Below are 27,096 nucleotides of genomic sequence, written 5' to 3' on the forward strand. Positions count from 1 at the left end.
TACATTTCTGCCGAATAGATTTCAATTTTACAATATTTTCAGTCATTTCGAGTAACTTCACCTGTTCAGTCCTAAAAATCTCTCTCCCTTACTTTTCGAATCATGGGCAATTGGCGTCGTCCCGCAAACGTTTCCTTCCCCAAAGTCTGGCATACCTTCACTGCTCCCGACTTGGATGGCACTCTCGTTCAATACGAAATCCGTGACTTACCTCCATCCCGATTTCAAGAGGCTTGTGATCTCATGATAAATCACTACATCCCCGACGAACCTTTAGCTCGCGTCATGAATCTCAAAGACGAACCCGAATCCATCAACGAATATGTCGATTTATGGAAAGGCGCCATGCAACAAGGAATTGTCATTGGTTGTTTCAAAGGCGATGAACTTGTTGGAGTTAATTTTACAGGAGTTGCTTCCAAAAGTGATCCGAAAGAGGAACATCATTATAAGGGACGCGCCTTTCGTTTGACAATCGAACTTTATTTGTGGATTTTGGATCAGTTTGTCATGTACGATGAATTTGGAATTGATAAGTACATGCTGGCTTATGGCATGGGAGTTGATACGCGTTATCGATACAGAGGCATTGCCACGGAATTCTTAAAAGCACGTATTCCGATGATGAAAGCGCTTGGTTTGAGTCATACAGCGACACTTTTTACATCGGTTGGCACGCAAAAAGCTGCTGTTAAGGCGGGATATTCGACTTATTATGAAATTAAGTGAGATTTTCTTCAAATTTAAAACGTTTAACTTTTGTTAAAGGTATTTTCTGTTCGAACAGATATGACGATTGCATTAAAATGGGATATCCGCTTGAAGGAATCGGCGTCGAATATGCTAAATTACAAGGAATTGGATTGAACAAGTAGCAACGAAATCGATTGAAGATTAATAATTTAGTGAAAAAATGAATAGGGAGTAGTTGAATGCACTTTTTGCTTATTTAAACTTCCAACATTGGTAATTTTATTGTGATAGCATTGGATAAAAGGCATAAATAAATAATCACAGCAATCATCCTAAAGCAATTGTGGAAAATTTTCAAGGGATTTTCTGACAGAGTCATAGAAAAAAGTTAATTTTGTGGTTTTTACGCAAGATTTTTTTTTAATATTTGATCAAATTATCGAAATATTTCGTTAAATATGAGATTTTTTTGATATAATAATGAAATTTTTTATTCAAAAGCTAATGAAATCAGGAAATAACTTTCAAAAACACAAAAAATCTGAAAAATTAGCAAAAAATTCAATATGTATACCTTTTCGATTTTTCGAAAGATCGATTCTAACCTCAAAAATTTCATAATCTAATTAAAAAATTTACCTTATTTTTTCACAAAAACATTTTTCATAGCAAAAAAAAATAATATTCATAAGAAATATCATTAATTTTATTATTTGCATTCATTTGTACTTGTAATATTAACTTTTTACACAGATCTTATACACAAGAAAGGACGCTTTTTTCTCTAACCAAAATTTTCATTGCTTCCGCTAATACTAAAATTTCATCATAAATAACTTAAATCTACTAATTATTGCTTGAGAGCTTTCTTAGACAAAAAAAAAAATGTAAAACTTGTCTTAAATCAAAAAATAAATCTAAAAAATATACAAAATATTGACTAGTTATTGTCTACCTAACCTAAAAACTAACAGTTTTCCCGCCATTTTTGATTATCTTACAATTTTCAGCTTGTGATGCGTGCGGGCGGAGTATTTTGGGCACTTATCATCAACTTACATTCATCTTATAGTAAAAAGGGGAATTCCCTTGTCACGTCATCGTCACTTTCGTCATCGCTAAAAAAAATAAAGTGAGGTTAGTTTTTTTGTTTTTAAGGAAATTTTGATGAAAAATGGTACCTGGACGGCGGAGTATCTAATTGTGGTAATCCTAAGTCTAAATATTCTTCATTTGCAGTCACACTTAAAATTCTATCGAGATCTTCAACGATTTCGCTAAAGGTTGGACGTTCGTTCGGCACGTAATTCCAGCATTCGCGCATCAAAATGTATCTAAAAAAAATTGAAATTTTAATTTTTTATTAAAAATTTTTAAATTTTAAGGGACTTACATGTCATTCGAGCAAAGAGGAGGTTTTTCCATTCGTTCGCCTTTCCTGAGTAATTCAAATAAATTTTTGACGGAAGGCACTGATGGGTATGGTGTGCCTCCGAGTGTCATGATCTCCCAAAGAAGTACTCCATAGGACCAACTACATTCAAAAAATTCAAAATTAATTATTTTCTTAAGATTTTTGAGGTATTTCAATACTTACACATCACTCTGGGTATCATAAACTTTATCAAAGAGCGATTCCGGAGCCATCCATTTGACGGGAAGTCTTCCATCAGTCGTTTTTCTGTAGTAATCTTGACTGTGAATGTCACGTGCCAAGCCAAAATCAGCAATTTTCATTATATAGTCGTCACTGACGAGCACATTACGGGCTGCCAAGTCGCGATGGATGCACTAAAATTGAAAATTTTTCGTTAAAATCTGAGAAAAAATAATTTTTGATGGAAATCTTACTCTTCGTGATGCTAAATACTCCATTCCGCGTGCCACTTGATACGAATAAGAGACTAAATCTTTTTGTGTCAAGGTTTTTGTCTCTTTTTCTTCGCCGTCACTGCATTCGTAGCCCGAAGAAGGTCGATGTTTTCGCAAAAAGTCTCTCAAATTGCCATGAGGAGCGAATTCTACAATCACGAATAAGGGTCCGTCTTGACAACAGCATCCCAGTAAGTTGATGATGTTGATATGTTTGCCAATCATCTTCATTACTTCCATTTCGCAGACGAGATCTTTGACGTCGGTGTCGGTGTGGCCCTCTAAAATTGTAAATTTTCATTGAATTAGTATAAAATTGATTAAAATTTATTAAAAATTATTCTTTCATTAATTTTTGAGTAAAAAAAAGTGATTTTTCAATATTTGGTTGTTTGAATTAGCAAGAAAGCGATTTTCAAATTTTATCGGTTATTATCGGTAAACCGGTAGAAATTAATTTTTTAACGAATTTGAATCAAAATTTTCAAGATTTCTTAATAAAAATTTGCTAATTAAATAAAAATTTCATTAATTTTCTTTAAAATTCTTCTTCTATAAATTTTTTCAAGCAAAATAATTTTTATTTAATTTTTTTTAAATTTGAATTAGCAAGAAAGCGATTTTCAAATTTTATCGGTTAACCGATTGAAATTTTTTTTTACTCATTTTGAATTAAAATTTGCAAATTTTCGTCAAAAATGAAAGAAATTTCGATAAAAATCTCACCTTTTAACATTTTAACAGCCACAACAGTTGACACCCCGCTCCTTATCAGTCCATGAGCTTCTGCCATAACAACTTTACCGAAAGCTCCCTCCCCCAAGCTCCGTCCCATGGTCAACTGCATTCGCGGGAACTCCCAATTCAGATCTATCGGAAATTCGTATTCTGACAAAATCCCGCTTTCACAAGACCCCGATCCAAGCATCGTTCGTTGCTTCTCAATTCTCACAATGGGCATCTGTAATCCCGAATCCGTACTTGCGGCGAAATTTTCCACTCCTGGCTTCATAACGATGACTTTTTTGGTCCAGGCATTCACCCGTTCCATCGCTCGATGCTTCATCTTTTCGTGTTTCATTTTTTTGTAGGTCACGAAAAAGATCGCCACACAAACGAAGAAAATAATGCCCAACAAAGCTGCGATAAAATTGACGTATGGATGCAATTTTGGATGCGGAACTTGCTCAACGGGAAATTCATCGACGACAGACAAGTAAGCGGAAGCAGCAGTTGTTCCCAAAGTGTTTGTGGCGACACAACTGTACCATCCTTCGTCTTCGTACGTGACATTTTCGAGTTTTAGTACTTCGGGATTGTCATCGTCGCGCTGTGAATTTTAAAAATTTTATTAGAAAAACTTGAAATTTCGATAAAATTTTGACAAAAATCTAGCTACATAACATAAAAATACAAAAGCATGCACTAAATTACAATTTCCTTCACCTTTTTAAGAATTTGAGATTTAGTTTCGCAATCACCCTTGTAGCACTTTGTAAAGTTCCAGCTGATTTGTGTGTGCAAATCAGACAAAATTGTGCAATTTTCGGACGAATCGCAATACCGACAGTCAAAAACTGTGGAATCGCCTTCGTTTAAGGTCCGATTTTGTGGAGGATATTTGAAAATTGGCTTGTGATTGACGCTATCTGAAATAGTTTTGAAAGAGAAATTTAAGAAATTTTACCAACACCAAGAAATAAAAAGTTTAAATAAAGTTTAAGATTATAAGTTTGATAAAGAAAAATGTTTCACATTACAAAAAAAAATTATTTAAAAATTTTGAACCGATTCAAGTTGACTTGAATTAGCAGAAATGCGATTTTCAAATTTTAAACGGTTATTTTTTTTACTTTAATTTTTTTTAAAGTAAATTTTTATTTAAAATCATTAGCTGAGAATAAATATTTTTTTAAAAATAAAACCAAAAGAAAATTCTTAAATTTGGATATAAAAATTTTTAATAAAATTTTATATTTTTTTTATTAAAAAAAAAAAATAAATTAATTTATTTTTAATTAGTAAATTAATTTAAATAAATTTATTTTTAATTATTTTTAAAAAGAATTAGTTAAATTTTTAAATTTTGAGTAAAGCAAATATTTTTTTAATTAAATAAATATTTATTTTAAAAAAATGTTTGAATTAGCAAGGAAACGATTTTCAAATTTTTATCGGTAATTTATCGGTTAACCGATTTTTATCAAATTTTTACGGTTTTAGTTAACAAATTACTAATTTCAATTGTAATTTATGAAAATTTAACTTAAAAATTAAAAAAAAATATTTTAAAATTTTGTAAACAAATATTTTCATCTCAAAAAAAAATTATAAAAATATTTGTTTTAATGTGAAACATTTTTTTTTAAATAACTCCCGAAAAATAATTTCCTAAAGCTTAAAAACAGAAAGACCATCACCAAAAAAGTCGAAAAAATTTAAAAAAAAATCCTTCACCGTAGAAATTTCCCCTCAAAATGAATTTTTTAAAATACCTTCATTAAAAATTCGTTCGAAATATTTCTCAGGTCAGTTTCGTTAATTATTTGAACGCTATACCACACAACATGTGGCGCTAAATCTGAGATAATTGGGCATGTAAAGAAGGTGCTTGTGTTAACCAGGACTGTTACATTTCGTGGATAACCTTCTTTCACGTATGGTCTTGCCGGGAATCGATCTATTCATTTTTTTCGATAATTTTTAATTTTTTTTTTAAATCAAAGTTCGAAAAAAAAATCTTACCTTGCACTTCCAATTTCGTACTCCAATCAACACATCCCTCGGAATTGCAAGCCTCACATTTGTAAATTCCCGAATCGTCGGGCACAAGTTCCTCCAACGTGATCGCGTATTTTGCTTGTTTAACTTTTCCCATTTTTCGTTCGATTTTTTTGTTGTCCTTGGTCCACGTGATATTCGGTTCGGGATTTCCTTCGACCAGGCATCGGAAGCGGAACATATTTCCCGATGGTTTTGAGATTAATTTATGCAGCTCGGATTCTCGTTTGAAATGTGGCGCTTTTGGTTCGTTCGGGTCTTGGTAAGTAACTGTTCCATAGGTTTCGGAGTCATCGAGGCCCGCATTCGAGGTGTGAATGTCTTCGGCTTGCACGTCGGTAAGTTGTAAATTTTCCGCGACCAGAGATTGGATTTCCATTTTATCGGGGAAAGGAGCGTATTCGGCATCTACTGTGATGGTTATGTTGGCCCAGAAACCCGATTCTGGAGATTGGCAACTATATTCGCCGGAGTCTTGTTTGCGGATTTGATCCAAACGAACGCTGGAAATACCAAAAAATTGAAAATTGTCAGTAAAATGTGCATTGGGATAGTTTTAAAATTTCAAAAATTTAAAAGAAATGTGCATTGGGGTCAAAATTTATTTTAAAAAATTTGAACTGGGATAAAAACCTTAAATTTTAACTGGGGTAAAAGCTTTAAAATATGTAGAAATTTAAAAAAAATGTGCCTTGGGCAAAAATTTAAAAAATGTGTATTGGGAAGAAAATCTTAAATGTAGACTGGGCTAAGAAGCTTAGAAAGCACAAAAATTGCCCAGTTTACATTTAAAATTTTAATCCGAATACAAATTTTTTAAAAATATTTTTTGAGCCCAATGCACATTTTTTTTAAATTTTTTATATTTTGAAAAGCCTTAAATTTTAAAAATTAAAAAAATGTGTGCATTGGGCTCAAAGTTCATAAAAAATGTGTATTGGGATTGAAATTTTAAATGTAAACTTGGGCAATAATATGAGAATTTACAAAAATTTGCCCAGTTTACATTAAAAATTTACTCCCAATACACATTTAAAATTTTTGTCCCAGTGCACATTCTGAATTTTTTTTGGCAAAGACATGAATCCTTGGTCAATGTCGGATTTTTTCCTCGAAATGCTGTTAAAAATTGAAAAATCATTTCATGTAAACACAAAATCTCTAATTGATTCTCGTTTATTTAAACTTTTCCATTCGATTTCGAAGTAAAAAGACATGAAAAGGTAAGAAAATGTTGAAATTTTGTAAACATCTGCGTCTCACACTTCATCAAAAAATCAACACGCGCTGCCGCATTTTCATCGCTTTTTCGAGAAAACTGCTGTTTAGTATTACAAGAGATTAAAAAAAGCACACAAAAAAATAACAAGTTGGAAAATTGTTTCAGTAAAAATATACAAACAACGCACTAATTTGTTGCATTAATCTGTGGTTTTGTTTACAGAAATTCGAACAGTTATTAATTTCATTCACCTAGAATTTTAATGTTTTGGTTTCGCTTCGGGTTTTCTAAACAATTGAAGTTTATTTTTAAATAAAATTAAATTTCACTTACCCTTTGGTTTTCTTTTGGCGCGGAACAAAAAAGCCATTTCTGTACCATAGTGGTTGCTCAAAAGGACACCTCAGCATCACTCGTTGGTTTATCAGGACATGTTGATCGAGACTTTTGTTGCTTTCTGAAAGAAAAAGAAAAAAAATGAATAAATAAAAGTCGTTGTCGAATTAAGTTTTGGTTGTTTTATGATTTTTTTTTTAATATAAAATGATTCCTAAGAAATTGTTTGAAAAGAACATCTTTCATAAAATGGCAAAAAAGGAATGAATCATAATTAGAAGCATATGCAGATGGCGATCTTTTAACGACTTTTGGGTTTTTCATCATTTTTTGTTTATAATAAATTTTTTTTATCACACATTGATTTTTTTTTCTTTTTATAATTAATTTTTTTTAATTAAAAAAATAATTAAAATAAATTTTTTAAAAATTAAATTAAGTTAGGAGCTATTTTTTTTAATTTTATAAAAACTTTTTATTAAAAGATTAAAAAAGATAAAAAATTTAATGAAGGTTTTAAAAAACTAATAAAATAATTTTAACCTTTTTAGTTTTAATAAAATTTCAAACGTTTTAAATATTATAATAAATATTTTATAAATTAACAAATATTTAAATTTCGAAAATTTTCGAACTTCAAAAAAAATTTTTTTTAAAAAAATGTCTATCAAATAAAAATTTTACTACTTTCTATTAAATTTTTTCAACGCCGAAAATAAAATAAAATATATATAAACCAAACATTTGAAAAAGAATTATAAATTTTCGAAAATAAATTTCAAATTTTCGAATTTTTCGAAATTAATTTACAAATTTTCGAATTTTTCGAAATTAATTTACAAATTTTCGAATTTTTCGAAAATATCATAAAAAAATTTAAAATTTTTCAGAAAAATAAATTTAAAAAAAATTTAAGCAAAGTCGATATAAATCAAAAAAAGATTTAAAGAAAACAAAAATAAAATAAACAAGAAAGAAATCCCTCCATATTTTCTAACATTTGAATCAAAAAAACATTTTCTTGTGAAGTTGTTTACTCAACTATATTTTGATATCGCGCGTAAATAAGCAAAACAACAAAATTTTCTGCAAAAAAAAATCGTTGCTTCCTGTCGTCGAATATATTATTAACACATGTTCCGCTGTGTCACAGGCAAAAAAAGACGGAAAAGCATCATTTTTACGCACCTCGTCACAGTTGCAACCATAATTTTTGTGTCATCTTTCGAAAAATTTTCAAGGTTCTATAATTAGGGAGTGAAAAAGATGCGCATCGAACAAGAAATAAAACAAAAAAAAACATGTAATCAAAACCATAAAGATGCAGATGCTGTTGTTAAAAACTGTTGTAAAACCACGAGCACGTGCATCATATTAGATGCAAATTTTTGAAATATGATCGTAATAAACGAATGTTCGAACGTTGCATCGAAACAGACCGGGAAGAGAGTAAAGATCAAGAAGTGAGAGTGCATTTTGTGGTTTTTACATGTTTTTTAATGAGACTGTGGTTTTCATGGAAGAAAATTGAAAATGAAAAAAAAAAAGTTTTTTTTACGATCGTGTCAGACAACATGACAGGCGTAATCAAAAATTGGATAGATTGGATTTTTACGACGGAGCAAAGGACGTCAATCAACGAAGATGCTTTTTGGGGATTTTTCCTCGTTTTTTTTCATTTTTTTGAAAGGTAATTAATTTTTTATTGGTTGGTTGGAAATTAAAAATTAATTTTATGTCTCAACTATTTTTGTAAAGACTAAATTTTTAATTTTAAAATAATATTTTAGTAAAGAAAGTGATGAAAAAAAAAATTAATAAATTATAAAAAATAATAATTAATTAATAAAAAAGTAAATTTAAAAAAAATTATTTAATATTTAATTTTTAGGACCTTGTTCCATAAAATTAAGTGCCATTTTTTATTTCTTAATTAAATAAATAAAAACAATAAAACAAATAATAAAATGTGTTTAATTTAATATAAAAAAAAAATAAAAATAATATTTCTGAACCGAAAATTAAATTTATATTCGAAAACGAATTTCGAAAAAAATTTCTAATTTGAATTTAAAGAATTTTTAAGTTTTTAGTCGTTTAAATTTTAAATCGATTATATTTTTTAATCTTATTTATAACTTTTATTTTATTTAATTATTCTAATAATTTTTTTGAACAGAAATTCATCATTTAAAAAAAATCGATTTCGAAATTATTTAACAAATGTTCGAAAATAAAAAAAAGAGTAAATTTTAAAATCAATATATTTTGAATCGAAACTCAAACTTAAAATCGAAAACAAATTTTCGAAAATAAATTAAAGAAAAATTTTTAAAATTAATGTATTTTGAATTGAAACTCTAATTTGAATTCGAAAACAAATTTTCGAAAAATATTTCGAGTTCGAAAATTTTTTTGAAAGAATTTCGGCATTGATAGAGACTAAATCGATCAAATTATTTTTTGGCTTCTTTTACAACTCTGATAGTTTTTTTTTTTTGAACTGAATTTCATCAAAAATATATTTTCGAAAAAAAATCAATTTCGAAATTATTTGACAAATTTTCGAATTTTTCGAAAATAAATCGATAAATGGAAGGAAAAAAATTAAAAATAAAATTAAATTTAAAAAAATTACAAATTAATTTTTTAATTAATTAAATTAATTTAAAATGTATTAAAAAAATAATTAAAAATTAATTTTTAATTTTATCTCTGTACAGATTTTTCATCAAAATTCCGGTTCAATATTTAACAATATTTTCCTTAGAAAAACAAACACGCTCCTCAGACAAAATTTATGAAAGTGCGATTAATATTCCACAAACCAGGCGATTCTTTCCATGTCATCATCAACAACTCATATCGTCATCATTTCATTGCCTCTTCCATAATTGGAAAACACTTTAAAAAAAAATATTCTTCTAAAGGAAAACAGAAGACCGTTATTCATAAAAAAATTTAATATTTTTTCAAAGGTCATAAATATTATTGATATTTAAATGTTTTGTTATTCTCTTTTACAATGTAACTCCAAATTGATGTAAAACTGTTACAGGCGACGACTTTTGTCTCGAGACACTTTGATTATGTCATCGTCACACTTTTACCAAACGGGTGACAAACGAAAAATTAATTTATTGGTCAAGTGGTAATTATTTAAAGATTATTTTTCTGACACATTTTTTATTTTTTCAGAACTAAACAAAGATTTTTATTGTCCGAAAATTTGTTGACAAATGCCAGAGTCATTAAAAATTCATTTCAAACATAAAATTATGATGGATGGATTGATTGATGTCACTGATGAAGTCCATTTCCTTCGATGTTTGATAAAAAAAAACAAATAAGAATAAATATTATCAAATTCGTGCCTGACTTGACTGAATTTGCTGGAAAGAAGATTTGCAACCGGATATTATGCAGTCACGTGACTCGAAGGTAAATATTTATTTACAATTTTTTTTCGTTCAAGGAGGAAGAATGTTTAATTGAAAAATTGCACAAAACGGCAAAAAATGAAAAAAAGCATAAAGCCGTTAATTAAATATTATTTTATTATTTATTAATGAATTTGCATACAAAACGCGTGTCTGCAAAAAAAAACAGCATAAAATAAAATAAATAGGAAATCAATAATAAAACGGTAATGTGTTTATACAAAAAGTTAGAAGAGAAGAAGCATAATGGACGTCCATTGTTTGTTGAAGGAAATTGAATTCAATTTAAATTGAAATTTAATTACGGTTCAGTGACCTCGATTCCGTACTGCGAAATACGAAAAAAAAATCCTCGATGACACTTTCTTAGCATTGAACTCATTTATCTGCCATCAACGCGCGCGATACAAAGAATACTTCATCACTTTTTCAATAGCAACAGCTCTCGCGGTGTTGATGGGCGCTTCTTTATATAAAAATAAATGCGTTTTTGCATTTTAAATAATATTTGGTTCATCAGACACATAAATATTGCAACGCGCAAACATAAGTCAGAGACGTGCAAAAAATGAATATTATTACAGTTTTAATTTATTTTTATCTTGCTTAAAATAAATAACAACAAAGAGCTCAATAATTAAATAAATGATTTTATCGTGAAATTATAAGAAAAAAAAGTGAGTTGAGTGATTAGTGGAAATGGTGCCTAAAACACGTGCGGAACAGATGCTTCTGATTTTTAAAGTTATACGATCGAAGGTTAGTTTATTAAGAATTAAACTAACACAAAATAAAATAAAATAAAAATCTTAGTAAATAAATATAAATAATAAACAAAAGTTAATCCACATCAAAAAGTGTGTTTATAAAAAAAATAAGAGTTAAGTTTTGTTTATTTCAGAAAAAAATTAAAATAATCTTAATTAAGTTCTTTTTTAGTTTTTCTTTTCAGTTTTACGAGGTAAGGAGTTAATTATGTCAATGGACTTCTTTGAACTTGTAATTTTTTTAAAAATTCATCCAAAAACAGCAGCGCAACATCAAACAACTTTGCAGTAATTTGAGCCAAAAGAAATTTCTTGTTTTTTCTTTCTTTTTTTAATCAATTCACTTGGAACAAATTCAAGTTGCCGTTCAAGAATAATGTCACTCAGATACGAAAGTCCTTTTCATCTCAAACTCAAATGGATACTTTAGGAATGAGGCGATTGATTGATGCTGCAACTCATGTCGCTGAATTTAAGATTGACGACGAGAAAGATGCCTCACAGGGAACACCAATAACTGTGATGGTTCAAGGAGAGCTTCACTTCCATGAAAAGTAATATTCGATGTATTAGACTCGGAAAGTAAGCCATCGGTCTTGCACGCTTTGTTTTGGCTTATGCCTCTGCCGATCATTCAACAACTGAGCATAAAGTCCTTTGCTCTTCGAGGTATCTAAGTGCATCATCTGTGTGGTTTGCTGTCTTTAAGCATTCGAAATATGTTGATTATAGGAAAATTCGTGATAGCTCGACGTTTTCAATGTAAATATGTAGTAATGGGGAAATGCTTGCCTTCAATGAATAGATTCTGAAATTAATTTGATACATAATCTCTTCTTTTCTTTTCAAAATTAAATTTTCATTATTTCGTCTTTGTCAATTCTTTCAACGACTTTGTGTCGCTGGAATGGATTTTGGCCCGATACACATTTTAAAAATTTACAATGACGCAAATTTGAAAACTCCCCATAATACATTCTAAAATGTTTCTAGATTTTTTTTAAATTTATCCCTTTTTTGAAATTTTGGCCCAATGCACAATCCACAAATTTTGTCCTAATGCAAAATCAGCAAGAGCCCCCCATGTACAATCTTAAATATTTTCCCAATTTTTTTTCCAATGTGCCTAATGGTTATTCAAAAATTTGGCCCCAATGCACATTTTAAAATTTTGTCTCAATTCACGTTTTTAAATTTCGGCCCAATGCACAATCAGCTTTGAAATTTTATTTTTTTTATTAATTTTAAGCTCCTGTATTTTTGAAATATGATAAAAATAGAACATTTCTGTTAAGTTTTTTTTTCCATCTGGAGTGATATTCGACTTATCGGAATTAATGTTAATAATTTCTGACTTTCAAAACAATTCCGATAAATTTTTATTCAATTAAATTTTAATCGATTTTTTAAAAAATAACGAAAGAAAGTTTCTCTTTACAGATAATTTTTTGAAAAAACCAAGATAAAACCCACTCATAACCGAGCTCATAACATATTTTTTTTTATTTATAATGCCTTTGAACATAAAACCGGGATAAATCTTGTTTAATCCAATAAATAAACAATCTTGATTTTTTTTATCACAAAATCAAAAAAAAGAAAAAAACAAGAAATCTCTGATTTAAATTATGTTTGAAACGTGCCGACAAGCGCAAATTAAGTATTTCTCCATTTCACGTGTTGCATCTGCTGGATAAGTTGACGCACCACATTTTTTTTGCTGTAATTTACAAAGAAACCCGCTCAAAGTTACATAAGATTACGAGACAAGCGCAAAAAAAAATGAAGACAGCACACTTTTCAAGACAGATTTGCAACTTAATTAGAAAGAACAACTTAACAATATTCTGCAATTAATTAACTCATTTCTTAATTGCATCGAGCATAACAATAAGACAATTATTCGAAAGAAATGTGTCATAAACGAACATGATAGTGGCGTGGCCAAAAATGCCAGCATAAATAACCGAATTTTTTGACGAGAGACAATCAAGACTAACAATGATACAAAAGGTTGTCTAAAATTTATTTTATTCCCTCTGCAAGTGTCTCGAATTCTTCTTTTTTCGTCACTTCATTTAATTAAATTATTGTAATGTTACACTAAATTGTATTTATGTACAAATGGTGATACGGAGTAACATACATAAATTAGATGATTAATGCGTGATACGCGAGAAGAAATTCTGATTTCTTTATTAGGGAGAGGCTTTAAATCAACGTCAGTGTCGCGTCGTAGAAGACATCGAGAAAGAAAAAAAAAAGTCTTCGAGACAATTCAATTACGAATGTCATCACTTTTTTATTGGTTTGTTGGCAATTAACCCATAAAGTGAACTTTCGTTTATAATTTTTTAAACCGCATTTTAATGGGCGATGCAAAGAAATTGACGGCGATGTCATTAAATTTGTTTGAATGCATGTTTATCAATAAAAACAAAACGAAATTCTTCTGCGACTGATTGATTAGTCAGCATAGAAACTTTAAATTTAATTGATTACTCAATGGTCAAGATAATTCAATGACTTTTTTGTTTATGTTTTGTTCTTTCGAAATGCTTTAGAAGCAAAAAGCTCTTGAAAGTTCATTCCAGAATTTTTAATTTAGGTTTTTTCGATTACAAAAAAAAATACAAAACCATTAAAAAATCAAAAAAATTCAACCATTTTATAGCTCAAAATTACTAAAAAATTTAAATTTCAAAACTAATTGTGCATTGGGCCAAAATTCAAAAATGTATATTGGGCCAAAATTTAAAAATGTGCATTGGGGCCAAATTTCTGAATAACCATTAGGCTAATTGGAAAAATATGCATTGGGGAAATATTTAAGAATGTACATGGGGGACGAATATTAGGACAAAATTTGTGGATTGTGCATTGGGAAAAAAAAAATTTAGATTGCGTATTGGGCCAAAATTCCAGAAAAGGCCAAAATTAAAAAAAAATCAGGAAAACATTTTAGAATGTCAATGGTTATCGATTTTGCATTGGGGTAAAGTTTTAGAATGTGCATTGGGCCGAAGAATTTAGAATTTTTTATTTTATTTTTGTAATAACCAGAAATAATTCCTAAGCTTTAAGTTTAACTTTTACATAAAATTTTTGAAAAATAGAAAAGTAAAATTTTTTAAAAATCAAAACGAAAAAAGCTTTGAAATTAATTTCAGAATTTTATAAAAATTAAAAAAAAAAGATTAAAATAATCATCGAGGAAAATTACAAATAAAAGTAAATAAAAATTATTTCACTCTCTGTGGTTGGTTCTCAATTCCCGAAATACTTTACATTCAAAAAATTACTTACAACAACCGCACAAAAATACCTATTGTCTAATACACAAAATTAGTTGGCAAATTTTCCTCCAATATTTTTATTTTTTTTCTTGTTATATTAAAATCATGTGTTCTATATGCGTTCAGTTATTTAATTTTCGAAACATTTGTTTGACATTACAACAACAAAAATTCATTCACGAAAAATTATTTATTTCGAGAACGTTGCATGCTGTTGGTTAATGTTGAACGTTGATGCTCAAGAGTTAGATAGTGTGAAATCTTGATTCAAAAATAAAATAATAAACAAAGCAGTACAAGGTTATTCTTAGCTAGTTGCGTACATCACGAAAAATAAATGAAAATGAAGAAAAAAGAGCGGAAAATGCCTCTCGTGGCAGGTTATTAATTCAATTTCGCAGTAAAAATTTAAAACATGTCGGTTTTTTGGCTCGGCGTCAATCAATGTCCCTCAAAACAAAAGATCTCGAGAGGCTTCACGAGTTGAAGGCCGCCGAAAATTTTCTCTTTTCATCCCGTTTCGTGTAAAACTAATTAGCCTATTCATCATTTCACGTTAAACAAGATGACTTGCTTGTATAAATAAATAAAACATTATTTTTACAGCACTTGTTTAATAAATGACGCTATTAGTGTCGTGTTATTATTTTATTGTTCATTTTTTCTCGTGTAAATTGCCTCCACGAGATGAATTGTTTGCATCAGCTGTGATTTTCAATAAAATTAATCCATTTCCGCAAAAAAAGTGTCAAATATTTATTTTTAATAAAAATGTTTAAATTTGTTCCAGATGAAAAAAAAATCCTGAAAATTAGCATTTTTTCGGAAGATCCACAAAAAATAATAATGATGATCGTTTAAACAGATACAAAGTAGTTCATATATTGAACGCATATGTTCGGAGAAAAAAAAGAGAATAAATAATAATAAATTTTGCCAAAAATACGTTAAAAAGTTCTGTAATAGGAGACGTAAAAATAACAAGTGTAGGACAAGTCAGAGAAACACCCACTTGTGGTGCCATGCCGTGCGCTCTGATGAATTGGACGAGAATGTTTCGTTCGTTTTCGGATGTTTTGAGTGTTTGGAAAAGTCATTTTAATAATAATGAATATGTGAAATTAGTTGTTAAATGTTTACGGTCTTTTGTGTTTTCTTAGAAAATTCTAGAAATTTTTTTTGTAGTTTAAAATATTCTAAAATCTACCTTTTTATTAATTTTTTTTTAATTTTAAAATTTATATTTTTTTAAATATTTTTTTTTATTAAATTTGAAAATTAATTTAAATTAATTATTTATTTTTTTTATAATTTAATTAAATTTATTAGTTTTAAAAATTAATGAAAAATATATTTTAGTTTTAATTTTACTTTCTGATTAAATTTTTTTTTAAACATAATTTATTAATTTTATTTAAATGCAAATTTAATAAAAAAAAATAAAATTTTTAAATAATTAATTATTATTTATTTTTTAAAAAATTAAATTAAAATAAATTAAATAAATTTAATTTTTAATAGAAGAAAAAATTTGAAATAAGTTAAATAAAAATAAAAGTATTTTTTCATATTGTTTAAATAATTTTTCAAAATTAAAACTAATTTTTAAAAACAATTTTTGAATTATTTATAAACAACCTCGAAATTTTTCTTTTAATATTGTTATTTAAAATTAATTCAATTTAAATATTTTTAATAAAAAATAATTTATTGAATTTAATTTTCAGATTTAAAAAAATTTTTATTTTTAGTTTATTTAATTTTTTTTTAGTTTTGATTTTAAACTGACTTGATATAAAAAAAAATAAGATAAAAATCGTAATTGTGAAAAATTAATTAATTTAAAAAAAAATAAAATTTAATTTTAATTGAATTTTTTAAATTTTTATTTAATTTAAATTAAAAAAATTTTAATTAAATTTTAAAATTAAAATTATTTTTAATTTAATTAATTGGTTTATTAATATATTTTTTTAAATTAATTAATTATTTTTTTTTGCATATTTGACAAGATAATTTTTAATTTTTAACATGCAGTCTGTTGATAAATTTTTTCCCGTTAAAATCCAAACACTCTGATAAAATAAAACAAGAAATAACAAACTATTGAATTTTATAACATCATCGAATGGCGAGATTATTGCTAATTAATTTACACTCTTTTCTCATAAAAAGCCATAAAACTCTTATTAATTCCATTTTAATCGCAATTCACATCGTAAATTTTATTACTCAACGAGCAACAACTTCTCGTCGCAAACAAACAAGTGACAGTGAGTTTATCTCTTTGTACATTGCGATTATTTGTTTATGTTTCATTGACGGCTTTTATTGATAAAAAAATTAACCGTTCACTTTTTTTCCTTATCAATTTATGAAATTACTTACCTAGTCTGATATCGACGACATCGATACTGCTTCGGGGTATCTTGCCTCCGCTTGTGCTCTGGAGTCCCACGATGGTGAGAAAAAAGATTAAAATTGTGATTTTGTGTTCCATTTTTTTGATTTATTTGGGTTTTTATCCTTTTTTAGTTTTTATTTTGTGGTAAAAGTTAATTCCTGGGGAGCATTTTTTCGTAAATCATTCTGTTTCGGTCAGATCTGTAATTAAAAGGAAATAAATCATAAGTAAGGTGCTTCAAATTTTAAATAAAAAGTGATCGTAAATCATTAAAACAAAAGATTTTTTTCTATGAGGTCAATAAATTTTTTTAAGGTGACATTTTAACATATTATTCATAAGTTGCGTTGAAATTCTTTAAATTTTTATAAATTTTGTACTTGATCTAAATCAAAATTTTGGCAAGTGGCATGCACTTTTGCGTGATTTCGTGTCATTTTTTGATTTTGAGAACTCAGTTTTTTTCAGAAAAAAAAAATTGTAAAAAAATTAATTATTTTTGGGTTTGTTTGTCCGTCAAAATGTGAAAAATACAGCTGAGGAGTATTAAAATGTGCAAAAAATATTTTATTTTAATTTTTTTCGAACATTAACATACAATAATCTTACAAATTGTTACTAAAATTTTTAAAATTAAAAAAAATAAAAAATTTTGAGAAAAAAAAATTGAAAAATTTTGAAAACAAAAATCATTTTTTCTGTATTGATTCTTTTGAGGAGTAAGAATTTGTGAAAATTTTTCAAATTTAAAATTTAATTTGATTGTTTTTAGTTTTCAGGTAAAATATTTGTACAAATTTGTACTAAAACTTGAATAATTTTAAAAGAAAAAATTTATTTGTTTGTCTTATCTTTTGAGGAGTACAAAAATGTGAAAATAGCTTTAAATTCCTAAAAACTTAAACAAAAAATTTTTAAAATTTTGAAAAAATTAAATTTATAAAAAAAAATTAATCTTGTCTAGATAAATTATTAGATTTTTTTAAAATTATTATTTTTTAAAAGTAATTGAGGAGTACGAAAATGTGAAAAAACTTAAAATTTTCACAAATTAAACAAAAATTAATCAAAATTTGTCAAAAAATTAAAATCTATAAAAAAATTAACACCTGTTAAAATTTTTAAATGTCAAAATTTATTTAAAAATGGACTTACCCGATAAAAAAAATCAAATTTTCATCAAAAAAAATATAACAAAAAAATCCCCACGTCATAATTTCGCTTGTTTCTAAGATCGCCTTGTTAATTTTTGTTTTAATATAAAACAAAATCATGAAATTTATGTTTATTTATTTAACAGATGTACAAAAAATCGCCGATTGTGAGAAAAATGAAACATCGCACGTTTCGCGAAAAAAAATCACTCTTCCTGGCCCTTATCCAAAAAAAAAGAACCGAATGTTTGGCAAGTCAATTTTATCGAATTTGTTCGCACTTACAATAAATCAACAAGTTTTTTTTCGTGCGATATCTCTGACTCCCGAGAAGTGTCGAGGCAAGTCAAGTTTAAGGTCGGGAAGTTGTGGGATTAATTTTTTATAGATTTTTAATGTTTTTTTATTTTTTGCGCGAAGACGAGACACTTTTATTATCATTTTTAGTGTTAAAAGTGTCAACTTGTGAGATATCAATTTTATGACTTGACACAAAAAAAATTTAAACGACGTCAAAAAGTGTGAGAGATGCCATATTGATTATCAGTCCGCAGTTAAGGACGACCTTGGATCCGAAAACGAAAGTTATCTTAATGGACTTTTGGGTGAATTATCATAAAAAAATTCTTGTTTTTCTCACAAAACGTCGTTGTCGGTAAAACAATTTACGTAAATTGAATTTATTTCGTCGTTATGAGCACCACATGTTGCTTTCTTTCAATTTCTCGTAGATCTTCGGGCATATCTGTTTCAATTGAGACAAGATTTTCTAATAATAATAATTGAAGTTCATTCTCGGCATTATTTCATCTTGTTCAATCGCCGCGTTCGCTGCCATGACAAGTAAATCATATTTCTGTTAAGATGCGTTAATGTCGAACGCAAGACGGAGCGTTTCTCTCGTCAAATGTCAATACGAAATATTTTTAGCACCATTGCATGGATTATTGCAACTTTTAATCATTTATTTTAATTTTAAATGCACAGAGACGCACAAAATAAGCACAAAAAGTACTAAAAATTTTAATGATTTGTGTAATAACTGTCTGTCTAACGTCTAAAAAGATCTTCCATTATATGGGTTTTGATCCTCGCTGTGAAAAATTTGTGTTTCGTCATTAATTTTTTGCGGTGTTAGGGTCTTATACATTATTGATGAGGAGTATGAAAATGTGAAATTTTTATTTTTTATGATTTTTTGAAAAAATATTTTATTTAAATTAATTATTAATAAAAATTAATTTAATAATTTATTTTTTTAATTTTAATTATATTTTTATAAATTAAATACTAAAAATATAAAATTATAATTCGTAGATATTAATTTTCGAAATTATTCATAAAATTCGAAAAAATTATTTAATTTTAATAAATTAATTTAAATTTAATTAAAATAATTAATAAAAATTATGATAAATATTCGAGGAGTATTAATATGTAAAATTTATTTTTTTTATGATTTTTGGTAAAATTATATTTTTTAAATTAATTATTAATTAATTTTTTTTTAATTTGATAAATTATAAATAATTAATTTTTAAACAAAAATCATATAATATTTAAATTTAATTTAATTTTAATTTATTTTTTTAATAAATTAAATAGGTATTTAAAAATTATATGGCTTGAAACTATTTGAAAAAATTTAATATTTTGAGCAAAAAAATTATAATTCGAAGCTATTAATTTTCAAAACTACTGTACAAATTTAAAAAAAATATAAAAATTTAATAAATAAATAATATTAATTTAAATTTAATTAAAATAATAAATAAAAGTAATAATTAAGATTTGAGGAGTATTAAAATGTGAAATTCGTTATATTTTTTTAAGAATAAAAAATTTTTATTTTTTTTTTTAAATAAAAAAATAATTTTGATTTAAAAAAAAATAACGAATGAATTAACAATTAATAAAAAAATATTCATGAATTGAAATTAAAAAATAATATGAATAATATTATTAATTATTTTAATTATTTAATTTCAAATTTACAGATTTTTGAGAGATTTTAAACTTTGAATAAAAACAAAACAAAATTAATTTTTTTTTTAAATTTAAAAATTTAACTTTAAAAACAGTCTTTTGCAAAAATTTAAGTAAAACTCGCCAAAAAAACAAAAAAAATAACAAATTTCACATTTTAGTACTCCTCGATGTCAAATTTTAATTTAATTTATTTCTTTAACACTTAATTTTTACTTAATTTCAAGTTATTTTTTTACTCAAAAATTGTTTAAAAATTCACTTTTTGTCTAAAAATCTTCAAGATTATAAAATTAATTTTCTTATATAAAATTTTAAATTTAAATTATATTTCGATAATTTAATTCTCATTATTTAATCAAAAAATAAACTTAACCCTAAATTCATTTATTTAAATTTATTTTCATTAAATTTACTAAAAATTGCTTAAAAAATTAATTTTTTAACTAAAAACTTTCAAATTTTATCAATAAAATAATTGCGAAACACAAAATTTTCACAATAAACTCCTAAAAAACGTTCCATATTTTCAACATTTCTCAAAGTTATTCAATTTTATGTTCATTTTTTGTACCATCTTCAGACACTTATTCAAACTAGACGATATTTTTTTGTGTTCAAGTCTAAAACTGACAAAACATGTGCACGTCAGATTTTTCATCCCTTGAATTTTAATGATCTCTTCAACTCGTAAATATTCGTCCCGTAAAATATTCATCTGGCATCTATCCTTTTTCTATTGTTTTAGTAAATTTTTTAACGAACTCTTCGACAAAGTTGTATATTTATGTAAAGTTAATGATCTAAGACATTGTTTACTTTTCATTCGACTTTTTCGTCTTTTTAACGCTTGTTTAGATTAAATTTTATTTAATTCTCCATTAAAAGATCAAGGACACCTCATGAAATTGATCTGAGAAAAAATTCCTTCAAAAAAAATTTTTTACGATTTATTTAGATGTAAATTTTCGCGAAAACAAAGCAAATTGACGATGCGACGCCAAAATAATCGAAATAATTGTTTGTTCAATTAAATTGTCGATAAATATAAATTTTCAATGTAAAACTGCTCTTTTAAACGAAAATATACACAAATTTCTGTGTTATTTCTTTCATAGAGTCTCGTTTAACGAAACCGCAGCGCACACGTCAATTTGCCAATATTTACGATTATTTTGAGTTAATTAACTAGCAACTGCGGAATCTTTTGCTGAACCAAGTGAAGGCGAAGCGGTGTCAGAAAATACAGATTTTACGATTGACTTTTATGTTCAAAAATGAATAAATATTGACTTTTTGTCGATCGGGAATGTTGCTGCGCGTGCAAATTATCAAATTATCAAATATTGAATCGCATAGAAAAGAGAATTAGCGAAAAAATTAGACATTATGCGAGTCATTCATTATAATTTAGATGACTTTTGATTTTTTTGTGTGTTCAAATTTTGCTTTGAGCTGTTTCTTTCTATTTTAACCTTTTTTTTTTGGGTGATCGACCTGAAGAGAAATTAATCGAAGACACGCGTTGTTGGCTAATTATTGGTTTGAGGTTAATGGGGATCTCATAAATTTTGAAGTTTAATTGATTTTTTTGAAAGGTGTTTCCGTAATTAACGTCAAATTTATTAATTTTATGATTTTTTATCGCAATTTATTAATTTTTGAATAATATATACTTCAAAAAGGTTCATAACCTGTTGATGAGGAGTATAAAAATGTGATTTTTTGTGATTGGTTAGTTTTGGCGGGCTTTTGATCAGGTTTTTGGCGGGAAAAAGATCAACTTTAATTAATTCTGACAAATTTATAATTTTTTTTGAAAAATATATACTTCAAAAAGGTTCATAACCTGTTAATGAGGAGTACAAAAATGTAATTTTTGTGATTTTTTAATTTTGGCGGGCTTTTGATCAGGTTTTTGGCGGGAAAAAAGATCAATTTTAATTAATTCTGACAATTATGCCGGTTTTTTGAGTTAATTTGGTTAAAGACTAATAATTTTTTTACCTGATGCCAATTTTTTATTCAAAAAATCTCTCATAATTGTCTGAACTAATCTTTATTGACTTCCTTTCCGTTTAAAATTCGATTAAATCGTTTAATGTGTTAAATATTCTAATGTTTTTATCGCTTTTAATGATATTGATGATAAATATTGATGAAATATAAAAGAAAGAATTTCTTCTTCTTTGATGTTGTATCTCATTAAAAGCATTTAAAGATGAATAAAAAATGCAGCAGCAAGAAAGTAATGAAGTTGTAACGTTAAAATGTGTCATAATGTATCAATATTATAACAGCTAAGTGTCATCCAGATGATGATAGATGATCGTCGTCGCTTCATTGTCAATACGACGGAGATTATTCTGGAATTATTTAAATCGTCTTTTAAGTAAGATGTGCATTTATTTGAGAAACTGAGATTTTTTTGAATTCTACCAACGTTTGATGCGGGCTTTTGAAGATTGTTTTAAAATGAAGACAAAAAAGATTTAAAGTGTCACAGTGGGAGCTTTTTATTGTTCGATAAGTAAAAAAATAATAAATAACCAAATAGTGAGACTTTTCAGACAGAAAGTATCAAATATTTGACTTAAAAAGTAAAAAAAAATTAATTAGAAAATTTTGAAAATTTTTTTAATTAAAAGTTTTGAAAAAAATTAAGCCAATCTGATTCAAATTTTTTATTCGGGAAGTTTTTTGAAAAATTTTTAAAAATGAAAATTTGACAGCTCGAATTATTTTCTTTTGCTAAAATGTCAAAAAAAAATTTTTTCAATTTTTTTAAAAACTCAAATTATAAATTTTTTGAATTAATTATTAATTAAAAAACGAAAAATTAAAAATTATTTAAAATTTCTTTAAAAAATTGAATTCTGATCGAAATTTGACAGAACTGTCATCTGTCAAAATTTGACAGCTTAAACAAATTTTTAGCTAAAATTTATAATTTTCAATCAATCTGAAATTATTATAACCATTTTTAATGAAAAAAAAAATTAGATAAATTTCAAATCTTTCAATATTAGAAATTTTAACAAACGTCAAGTGTCAAAATTTGACAACTCGAAATTTTTTGACAGGAGTTCAATTCTTGAGCTTTTTAAAATTAAAATAACTTAAATTTTCACAAAAATTTCTAAAATCATTAAAAATTCAGCAAAATTTGTTTTCATCTGTCATCTGTCAAAATTTGACAGGTTAAAAATTTTTGACAAAAATCCAATGAAAGTTAAATGTTTGAGCTTTGTCAAAGTAAAATCTTTTTAATTTCTTAAAAATTGCAGAAAAACCGCCAAATAATTGAAATTTCATGGATTTCATGAAAATTTTTTCCAAATGTCATCTGTCAAAATTTGACAGCTGTATCAATTTTTGATGAAAAATCAATTTTTAAATAATAAATTTTAAATAAAATTTTTACTTATTTTCACTCAAAATTAACAGTTTTATCTCTTAAAAAATTACAAAAACAAAAAATAACCAAATGCGATTAATTTAAACGTCAAAACCTCATCTGTCAAAATCCTGTCATGAACTCATAACCTCAAAATTTGCATGTAAAAACAATTCACAAGTAAACCGCGTTAAAACAATGACTCACCAAACCAAACTGATACAGACTGTAACAAAATATTTGCTCGAGTGACAAAATCAAATATTATTACTGGCAAATTTACAAAGAGAACTATCGCAAAACTCTCGAGTAAATATTGAGAAATATCCAGATCGTTGAACTGCGCGCGGCGTCGTGTGAATTTTTCGCCTTGTTTTGACATTTTTTGTCACTCGCATGCCTAAAAATAGGCGCAAAAATTAGCCTATTGTGGCGTTATCTCTTAAATTTAACGACAGTAGCTAAAAAAGAGCTTAAACGACAAATCACACCTTTTTTTGTATTTTTTTTTGTGTGTGGTTTTCGTTGATTTATTTATTTTTTGACATTTTAAAGTTTTTTTTTGTCGTTTCCTTGTTACATGGAGTAGAAGACCCTCGTTTATTTATGTAATAACAATCAAAATAATTATTATAACGATGAGCTGTTGAAATGTAAAAATAAATAACAGAGCACTGGTATTAATTACCACGCGTCAAAAGTAAGTGACAGCAGTGAACTTCCTGCATTAAATTAGAATTTTTAACTTTTTTCTTATCTTTGCTCGTTAAATATCGCACACGCACTCAATTTAAGCGCCAGCAGCATAAAAACGTCCAATTTTATTACTTTTTATTTTTTTTTCTGGTCTCGCGAAATAATAAAAAGTAATAATTCCAAACAATAAATTAAATGCCATTTAAATTGTAATCAAACTTGACACCTGATTACATTTTATTGCCGGCTTTAAAAATCGCTTTAAAATAAAAAATTACAAGATTTTAATTCGCACGTAGAAAAAAAAATTACCTCACGTCAATCCCGTGTTTGATTCAATGTAAATACATTTCGCCCGAAGTATGATTTATTGCTTTTTAATTAATGCATGAAAGGCACAAGATTGATAGTTGACTATGCAAAAAATGTAAAAAAGTACATGATAAAACAACTAGTGACTGATTTATGGCTCAGCGAACGAAAACCGTAAAAATTGGATGGATTTCTCGTTATCTTGCTCTCGATCGAGATCGTAAGTCAAGGTGACATAAAACAAGATAAAGTAATTAATTTTTTTGAGTAAGTGATTTTTTTTTATGAGATTGAATGGAAATTAAAAGTAAATATTGGCGTTTTTTTTTAATTTTTTGAAGTTGACAAAGTTGATGTTTTGACAAGAGGTTCATCCCAGATGTCGTTTTTTACTGATTTTTTAAGTATGAAACGAAAAAATTTATAAATTTGATTTAATTATAAAATAATAAAATAAAAATAATAAAAAATTAATTATTTTTTTTAACTATAATTTTTATTAAATGTTAAGAGAGAAAATGTAAATTTTTAATATTTAAAAAAAAATCAGTTTAAGATCTACAAAGTTAATTTAAATTAAATTAAAAAATAATTATTAATGTAAGTTTTAAAATTAAAAAATTACTTTTATAGAAAATTATAATTATTAATTACTTAATTAAATAAATTCAATTTGAATATTGAAAAATTTAAAAAAATATTTCTTCTTATTATTTTAAAAATAAAAATTTTTTTAATTAAAATTAAAAATTTAAATTTTTTAAATAAAGAAAAAATATTTTTTAAAATTTCAAAAATATTTTTTAATAAAAAAAATATAAATTTTAAGTTTTATTGTAAAAACTTGTAGAAAAATAATTAAAATTTTGAAATAATTTCCATAAATTCTTATATTTATTGAGTCTTTTATTATAGTCTTAATTTTATAAAATATAAAAAAAAATAAAATAAAATATAAAAAAAAAAATAAATTAATATTGAAAAAAAAATTAATTAATTTAAAAAATTTTAAATATTTGTTTTGTTGGATTTTTGTAATTTTTTATAATTTAATTGCATTAATTTTATTTATTTTTAATTCAATAAAATTATTCAATTTAAAATTTTTAAAACTGTTTAATTTAATTTAATTTAATTATTTTTTTTATTAAATTTTAAGATTATTTAATTTAATATTTTAAATTTCTTTAAATATTTAAATTAGTTTTAAATTAATAAAAATTAAATTGTAAAGTATTTTTATTTTAATTATTTTTATTATTATTATTAATTATATTTTTTTTTAAATTAAAATAAAAATACTTCAAAATTCAATTATTTTTTTATTTAAAACTAATTTAAATATTTAAAAAAAATAATTATTAATTAAAAATAATTTAAAAATTTAATAAAAAAAATAATTTATTAAATTAAATTAAACAGTTTTAAAATTTTAAATTGAATAACTTTATTGAATTAAAAATAAATAAAATTAATGCAATTAAATTATAAAAAATTACAAAAATTAAAAAAAACAAATATTTAAAATTAATTATTTTTTTTTATTTTAATTTAATTAATTTCTGCTAAAGACTTCAAAAAAAAATATTTTTTTTTAAAGAAAAAACTTCCGCAACAAAAATTCTCACAATTTTTCTCCCTCAAAAATAAAATACTTCTTCATTCATCTCTTCAGCAGATCACTTTCCATTTCAATCACTCACAATCATTAATCTTCATTCGATTTCATTCATTCATTCACATTTGTCTTCTAGAACTTTATTTTCTTTAACAAAAAAAAAAAAAAAAAAATCAGAAAAAAATCCTCTACATACCTTTTCCATGAAAAAAATGCACGCAATGCAATGAATCAGCGAACTTTGATTTTATTTAATTTTATCTTATTTTTTTTTATTCTCTGCTTGAACGATAAAATGAAGAAATTCCTGCAGTATAAAATTATCCAATTGATATAATAATTGTAGTGATTGTAATCCAATTACACTTATTTTCTTCGCTTGTCTTATTTAATTTACTTCAATGTGTTTCATTTACATTCGACGAGATATGTCGACGTTGTAACACAAATAAAATCACTGTATTTGATTTATTATTGCAACAGCATCACTCGCGGGTTTGTTAATGATGAGGACACAGAAGTCTCTGGTTGGTGGTCAGTCTTGTATGATTTTGCTGCTATTTTATCATTAATTTAAATCAGTTGCGATTTATTTAATTTTTTGTGGATTATGAGGGTTTTTTTATTGTCTGTCTCTTTAATTTTTATTTTTTTTTATTTTTCCGGAAATTTAATTTTTTTTTCTAACACAAAAAAAATATTTTTAATTTTTTTTCTTTTCCGGTTCTTTAATCTTTTTTCATAAATTTAAATTTTCTTTTATTTTTCAAATATTTTTATTATTTTTTGTTTTTTTTAGAATAATTGTCTCTTTTTCCGTTGCTTTGAAAAACGATTTTCCGGTCACTTTTATTTAATTTTATTTTCTTTTAAAAATAAACACTCAAAGTCCTTGAATCAGTTTTCGGGTGACCTCTTTACTCTCAGTCTCTCTTTAATTTTTTTTTATTTTGCTCGGAGCACAAAAAAAAACTATTTTCGATGTGTTTCAAAAATAAATTCAATTTTTTCAAAGCAAAATAATTCTTTGAAAAAAAAATAAAAAAAATTCATAAAAAAAATCACGAATGTCGACTTGTTTCGTCAAGAGTCGGTAGCGCACTGAAGAAATTTTCTTATGCG

At 25.8% G+C, this 27,096-nt stretch overlaps 2 protein-coding genes across 2 annotated transcripts; one reads left to right on the forward strand and one right to left on the reverse strand.

The window, feature by feature from the left end:
* On the forward strand, positions 1 to 1,539 carry LOC134834851 (uncharacterized). The gene is made up of 2 exons (XM_063849645.1): positions 1 to 725; positions 788 to 1,539. The coding sequence occupies exons 1-2, from the start codon at positions 103 to 105 to the stop codon at positions 873 to 875; spliced, it is 711 nt and encodes a 236-aa protein (XP_063705715.1). The 5' UTR covers positions 1 to 102; the 3' UTR covers positions 876 to 1,539.
* LOC134834852 (fibroblast growth factor receptor homolog 1-like) lies at positions 1,418 to 26,562 on the reverse strand. Its single transcript, XM_063849646.1, has 11 exons — positions 26,171 to 26,562; positions 16,796 to 17,011; positions 6,902 to 7,025; positions 5,311 to 5,849; positions 5,061 to 5,245; positions 3,292 to 3,895; positions 2,545 to 2,846; positions 2,291 to 2,484; positions 2,087 to 2,227; positions 1,875 to 2,027; positions 1,418 to 1,811 (listed from the first exon to the last, which is right to left on the reverse strand). The coding sequence occupies exons 2-11, from the start codon at positions 16,905 to 16,907 to the stop codon at positions 1,760 to 1,762; spliced, it is 2,406 nt and encodes an 801-aa protein (XP_063705716.1). The 5' UTR covers positions 16,908 to 17,011; positions 26,171 to 26,562; the 3' UTR covers positions 1,418 to 1,759.
* Positions 26,563 to 27,096: the final 534 nt, after the last annotated feature.

This window comes from Culicoides brevitarsis, chromosome 3, assembly GCF_036172545.1.
Source record: "Culicoides brevitarsis isolate CSIRO-B50_1 chromosome 3, AGI_CSIRO_Cbre_v1, whole genome shotgun sequence".
In the NCBI taxonomy this organism is placed as follows: Eukaryota; Metazoa; Arthropoda; class Insecta; order Diptera; family Ceratopogonidae; genus Culicoides; species Culicoides brevitarsis.